This window comes from Dermacentor albipictus, chromosome 5, assembly GCF_038994185.2.
Source record: "Dermacentor albipictus isolate Rhodes 1998 colony chromosome 5, USDA_Dalb.pri_finalv2, whole genome shotgun sequence".
Classification (NCBI taxonomy): Eukaryota; Metazoa; Arthropoda; class Arachnida; order Ixodida; family Ixodidae; genus Dermacentor; species Dermacentor albipictus.
This window is the reverse complement of record NC_091825.1, coordinates 56638815-56645981: the sequence shown is the minus strand read 5'-3', so window position 1 is coordinate 56645981 and position 7167 is coordinate 56638815. Positions and strand designations below refer to the sequence as shown.

General features: G+C 48.7%; 1 protein-coding gene across 1 annotated transcript; it reads left to right on the top strand.

Annotated features, from left to right (window-relative positions):
• On the top strand, positions 1-3288 carry LOC135911190 (serine-rich adhesin for platelets-like). The gene has a single exon (XM_065443377.1). The coding sequence runs from the start codon at positions 393-395 to the stop codon at positions 3198-3200; it is 2808 nt and encodes a 935-aa protein (XP_065299449.1). The 5' UTR covers positions 1-392; the 3' UTR covers positions 3201-3288.
• The last annotated feature ends 3879 nt before the right edge of the window (positions 3289-7167 follow it).

Below are 7167 nucleotides of genomic sequence, written 5' to 3'. Positions count from 1 at the left end.
ACGCCTCTTGCAGCACGACCTTGCTCGTGATCATCTAATGACCACGTGGTTTTATTGATAGGAAATGACGTGGAAGGAAGACAACGCATGAGTATATCGAAAATTACGATTTGAGCGCGAAGAAATACGCCCTTTTCGGTGGGCGGTCTACTTGCTCTTGCAACGCACTGCGCGTTTCTGACCCACAAGACCATTTCCTATGCGCCGCTTTGTTGTACCGGTACATAATCTACGCCTTATCATCATCATCTTGCGCCTTTGTCCTTGACCTTTGGCACGCTTCGGCTACGACCATAGCTACGACGTTGACACGTCTTGCGTGCGATTGGAACGCTTGGAAAGGCCTCCGGATCGCACATCTTTATCGTTCCAAAGGTATTTGTTCAGGAGCGATGTCTGTTAAAAGCACAAAATGTGTGCGTAAGCTCGAGAGGCCACGTCCTCTGCGTTCAACAGATACTCCAGGGTCCGATCCGGACAAGTCTTTGACGCCTCTGCTTAGTCCTGCCGAGGACACGACCTCGCTGACTGACGGTGTAATGTGCGCCTCAACCGACCAACTCTTGTTGCTTAGTCAGATGGAATCACTCTGTGCTTCCATTGACAATGGAAACCGCGGCGCTACCGTGTCTCAGATATGCAGCCTTCTGAAAGCCAAGGGTGCTGCCATGGAATCCAGTTTCAAAGATCAGTTGGACCGACACTTCGTCACCCTGCGCAACGCCGCCCGTGACGACGGACTCGACTCCGTCGGCCGCTTGAGGCTCCTCGAAGTGGTTGAACTGCGTGCCATGGGCTGGCAGAGCGACAAGAGCGATACGGGATATTACGCCCGCAAATTTGATGAGCTCGGGGTTGAGACCACCGCGATCGACGACGCTACTGCAATGAAACTGTCCCGCGCGTTGCAGCAGAGGCACCAACCGGAGCAGCGTTCACAAATGGAAACTGTCAAGGCGGAAACCAAGCCAGGTGCGACGCCGCCGATCTTGCCTTGGGCCTCTCAAGAGATCAAGAATCCCGAAAATTCTTCCAACCCACAGAGTGTCTCATATCAAGGCCCTCTGAAAGGTGAGGTTAGTTTTCAAAACCATAACATCTGGAAAGAGAGCCCTAATCTGCAAGACACACAAATGCACAGGAGGTTAGAAAACTCCGATAATGAAGGGGTTGTTCAAAATGCTAATGCAAGTACACAAGGCCAACAGAGTGAAGGTGTTGTGGGAATAGCTAAAAAAGTAATTTCTGAAAACATTGCTCGGTACAGTGGGCTTCCAACGCAGAATGGAAAGTGGGCCAATGGGACAACCACTGACTACCTAGATATGTATCTGAAGACTCCTGGTGTGCCTGATGGTGACGCTGAGGCATGTGTAAAGACTGTCACTGTTGGCAAGGATGTTGTCCAGATCAGTGGAACAAACTCCACTATTGTGAATATGTCCACATTAGTACTACGAAGCTTCTTTTCCGATGCAACAGCAGACTCGTCTTACCTTGCAAACCCAAATTTGTCTTGCTTGCCCTCTGGATCAGGTGAGCCATCCAACAAGCCTACGGTGCCAGGGCTGCACACAGATGCAGTGCATGCTCTGCAGCATTCTCTTGGACACAGTAGTTTTCAGAAGGGCCAGGTGGACAGCTCACATGGTGAAGCTTACAAAAAGGATGAACTCAGACTTGTGAAAGAAGCTGCAGCTTGGCCACCGAGGGACACCTTGCAGTCTGCCAATGCAACAAAGGCACAGTCTGGACAAGGCAGTTTTGAGAGATTTGGAAATACCAGTGGACCTTCTGAGAATAAGCGATTCAAGGGACTTGAAAGCCTTGCAGAATCCAACAGTACTTGTAATCAGCGCATGCGTCCGACTGGCTTCAAGGATTGGGGCAGCAATGACAAACCTGGCCAAACCAAACAATTCGATGGGCACGGAAGCTCAATGCAGTTTTCAAGAAGTGTTGACAACAGTCATGTGCTTTCGACTGGCTCCAAGGCGTTGGGCAATACCAGTGAACCTGGCGAGCCCGACCGGTTCAAGCGCTTTTGGAATCCATCACAGTTTTCAAGCAAGGATGACGGCCAACTACTCTCAGCTGGCTCCACTGCATTGGGTAGTAGCGGGTCACACAGCCTAACAGGACAGTTCGAGAGACTTGTAGGCTCGATGCAGTTATCAAGCAACACTGAAAACCAGAAGTTGGAAGCTTCTGTTGATTTTAATGTATTGGGCAATGATAGAAATGACCAAAGCAAGCAATTTCTTAGTTCAGGAAGCTCAACACAGTTTTTTAGCAGTTTTGATAAGCAAATCTTTCCACCCATGTCATTGGGCACTACCGATGTACTTGACCAGCCTAAGCAGTTCAAGGGTCTTGGAAGACAAGCACTCCTTTCAAGCAAGGTTGACAGTGACAATAATCAGCAGCCACTTTCAACTACCTTTACCATATCAGGTAGTACTAGTGGTCAGAGCCAGACCAAGTATTTTGAGACACTTGGAGCATCAGTAGAGTTTTCAAGCAACACTGGAAATCAGAAGGTTCCATCAGGTGACATAAAGCCATTGGGCTACACAGATGGCCCCAGCCAGGCTAAGGAATTTGAAAGGCTTGGAGCATCAGTACAGTTTCCAAGCAATCCTGAAAACCAGAAGGTGCTTTCAGGTAACGTGAAGCCATTAGGCTACACAGATCGTTCTAGCCAGGCTGAGCAGTTTGAGAGGCTTGGAAGCCCAATAGAGTTACCGAGCAACACTGAAAATAAGAAGGGGCCTTCAGGTAGCGTGAAGCCATTAGGCTACACAGATGGTCTCAGCCAGACTAAGCAGTTTGAGAGGCTTGGAAGTGCAGCACTGTTTTCAAGCAATCCTGACGAGCACACGCTTTCAGCTTCCTTCAAGACATTGAGTGTTAATGGCTCAACAGCTGGGAAGAGGCAGCTCAAAGGACTGGCAAGTTCCCGAGAGTTCGAAAGAAGTGCCGATGACCAGCAAGCGCTCCCATCGTCAACTTTGTCAGTGGCTGCTGGTCCACCTTGCAGCACTCTCACAGGCTTCAAGACGTACACTAGAGAGTTCCTCCTGCAGTGTTCCGAGTCATCATTGGCCACTCAAAAACCACTAGACTTTCCACTGCTGGATCCTGAGGTGGAGAGTGCAATGGTGAAGAAGGTGCACCACAAAAGGAACAGTGAAGCTTAAGCCAACAACCCATTCATCGATGTCCAAGCTTATTGCCCAATGCTAGAGTGAATAGATGTAAGGAAAAAAAAAATGCTTGAGCACTGTTTCTTTGCTGCTGCGGTTGTTCAATAGTTCTGCAGCGGCAACATTTGTTCGCTACGACTGGCATGACCACTGTACACGGAATCTGCATTTTGATTTTGTGTAGTTCACCAATTTAAACTTTTGTGCTAAGAGTGACTTGATAGTTTCTAAATGAATTTGGATGTAGTATTAGCCTACCTGGTTAAATTGCTCACAAGAGGTCGGTTTTGCAGGCAATGTTGTAGAGTGCAGGAGGCTGCAGCAACCTTGCATAGCCTGTTTACTCAAATTTTGTGCCTTCATTGCAAACTTCCTCATTTCATTAGAAAAACTGGAGTGTGGACACAGAGTGAACAGTTCACTTGCTATATTACAAGCACATTTCTGTTTGGTATTTTTGCCCAGTAACTTGTTATCCAGTCCCTTGTGACATTTTCGATCTTATTGGCCTGCACAAGTTTATTTCAAAAAGGTAGTGTGACATACGGTCTCGCCCACACAAGTTCTTGAAATTATCAGGTGGCCTGAACTTGTACAAACATTTAGGCATGAGGTCGTCCTTAGAAGCAGGAAGAGCAACCCAAAAGTTAACTGCTTAATGCGAGTGTCGCACTGCCTGCCAGCGTTATAATTAGCTATAGGGCAATGAAATGGGAATTAGAGCACATAATGAACAGTTGACGTAATCATGCGAATGCATTGCACCTCAAATGGCGTTAAGTTTTAATGAGATTAAGTATGTCGATGTGGCACCACATGAATGACATTGAACTTTAATAAAGGCAGTAAGCATTTAATTATTTCTTCTACCAGTGTGGCACAGGCATTGGACAGACTTGAAAATTTAGCCATGTGCCAAGATGGGTGTGGAAATGCTATGCATGAAGTCTGCGTCTAATTCATATAATTTGCTTTTTAAAATTCTTACAAAAATATTTCACTCTTTAGGGGTAATTTTGGATTTGTTTTAAGAGAATCGCACTTCACTTGGGCTGCTTAGCATGTCGCTTCTCAACTTCAAACCAGCCTGTGCGGTTGAAACCAGCTGTGCTGGCAGGTAATGACCTTTTGCAGCTAAATTAAATGTTGCAGTGGCAACAAATGCACAAGCACAAACATTGCTATTTCATTCTTTTCTGTCATGGCATTTCATTTCGCAGATACTGTTTCACTCATAAACCTTCTAGTCAAGCAATGTGTTGTGCTGCAGACTATCGGTGAAACCGAAAAGCCTGCAGGCTGTGGCTGACTACTGCTAGATGAAACGCAGTAAGATCTCTGAAGGTTTATTACAAGTACCGTGACTGAATCACTGTACGTCAGCACCATCTGTTTTGGTAAAGCAGGATTTACATTATGGCACGGATTGCAGACTCGGTCAGCGAATAAGCTCTGTGCCACTGGATTGCACCACACACAAAAAAATGCCACAGACCAGCTGCTGGCGACGAGATTCAACTGTAGCTCAACCATGGCATGGTTGTCCCTGGCAACTAGGTAAGTCGGCGATCTGTCCCGCATGTGGATCAAGCTTAAGGGGTCAAACACTGCGGATTCTGTGCATGGCAGTCTGTATACAACACGTGCGATGCATCTTGGGGCCGTCCCTAAGCAGCGAGCTAAAAAGCATTTAGGAAAGCTGGCTTCTCCGCAATAATAAAGGCACTTGGAAAAAGGGAAACTACTCTGACTGTTTTTTTAATTCTATCTGACAGCCTGTTATCGAAAAAGTGCACTGTGTGTAACCAAGAGCACTACTATAGAAACAGTGTTTCGATAAAGTGGATTGATAGTGCAATGCCGGGCCGACCCCGAGCGGAGGTGAAGCTGGCGTTAAGCATTTCTCGTACGAAGGCCGATTCCGAAGGTAGTGTAATGCCGGGCCGAGCTGGGGCTGAGGTGAAGCAGGCGTTAAGTACTCCCCGAATGTGGGCCCATCCCGAAGATCCCGAGGGGCACGTTACAGGTTCCCTAGCCCACATGGGTATGTGCCATTGAGCTTGGACCCTTTCTGTAATATTGCCGAGATCGGCCCACATGATGATTTTTTCTGTTGATGCACACCGAAAAAACTATGGAGGGTTATGGAGGGACTCCCCATGCTATAGTGTACCTGATGACACTGATTTACACAATGAATAAATGTATATTCACAGATTCGCTTTTCCGCAAAAGAACTGTGGGGTCACCTAAGCAATTCTTACGAGGTGTTAATGTGAGAGATGCCTAAGGTGTGGCTGATCGAGTTATGTCACTGAGTTTAGTGCTGTTGCGTTACGTATCCAAGTAGAATGTTGCTGCTTATGCAGTCACAACAGCGCAAGACGACAAACTGGCCACATTGCGATCTCTCAGCCAAGTTTTATTTGCGGAGTTTTCATACGAATAGCGTTTACGCACATTGCGTTGAGTGTCCTTTCCCGATGACACCACTTTGCCGAGCAATGACTACTTTTCCGAGCGGCGCATCATGTTGACACTACATTTCTCCGTCTGACTCGTAGGCGAACTCCAGCTCATACTCTGCGCGGATGTTGCAGTCGTCGTCCGATGGGTAGCTGAAGCGTGTTGCAGCCTATTCGGCAACAGTGCATGCAGATCCCCGTCAACGTGAAAGGCAGAGTGAGCGGCTGCAGCTGACCGTGCTCGCTCTGCACTCCGTATCCGCTTGCTCTGCCATCTGGCGAATCGCTCGCCAGGCAGAGCTTGACCCGACCACATGCACAGGCTCATGCCTGTGCATGTGACCACATCCACATGCATATGCCTCGAATACATTCATCGCTGTCACTGTTGCAACTGTAGTGTACTAAGGTGAAGCAGCTTTCCCAGAAACGAACAGGTGGCGCTACTGTGCCTTTCACCTTAAAACCCCTTAAACGTCGTAAAGTATAGCGACACTCTCCTCCTCCGCATTTGCTCCTCGTTTCTCTTTACTTTCACGCTCCCTCATCGACCGTGGCGCCACCTACACTGCTCGAGCATAGCAACGGCGCCAACATGCGCTCCTCGCCACATCCGTAGACGCTTCTCGAGCAAAAATGGCGCTGAAGCAAGGTCAATGCCTCCCATGGAGGAAGGAAACTGAGGAGAGGCCCTACGTACCCCCTCCACGCGCTAGGAGAAATGTGTGGAGGAAATGACGTAGCGGAATTTGCTGTTTTTTTTTATGTCTTTGCTGCTGTGGCCACGCCTTTCGGGCCACAATGGCGGCTTTGTTATTCTGTGCGCTCACACGAGTTGCTCCGTAGGTTTCGTATCGTGGCAAAGGCGCCGTGCGGGCAGGTTTGCGTTGGTCTGCGTGTTTTGTTGCCCTGCGTTATCTGGACCGTGCTCTACCGGATGTTGCTGTGGCCAGGTGGGACAGGAGGAACTAAAGTTCGTGAAATGAACGCGCATGCAACGCTGTACGCAATGTGCCACGGCAATGGCAACAGACGAAGGAATATCCGCGGGAAATTTTGCCCTCTTTGGCAGAATCATACTAACGTGCTAATGATTGTCTGAGCAGCCCGGTTGCGCACAGCGCGGCGTGGTTTCGCGAGAAATGTAAACAAGAGAGGAGAGCTGGCCCGATAGGCGGAGCAACGCCATGAACAACTCCCGCTTTCGGCTTCACTTTAGCTTCACAAAGAGAGACGTCACCTTCCTCCGTGATGCCTCCTCTACTAGATGCCTGCTGCGTGGTCCGGTAAACTCGGTTCCGTGCCCTGTTCCTTTTCTCGTCTCCGCGAAAAGGCAACGAGCGCCTCTCATGGCGAACGCCTGCAACTAAGATCACATGCTGCGGCCTCTGAGATTACCATGGCATCTGTCACCGTATCGGAGGCCCGCGATAACGCTCGCTTACAGACGCCCGCGCATATAACGCGCCGGCGGAAGCATTCAGCCGCCGGAAGTT

What these genes read in the sequence shown, in the direction of transcription:
- LOC135911190 (XM_065443377.1), top strand. Translation starts at nt 393, where the DNA reads ATGTCTGTTAAAAGCACAAAATGTGTGCGTAAGCTCGAGAGGCCACGT.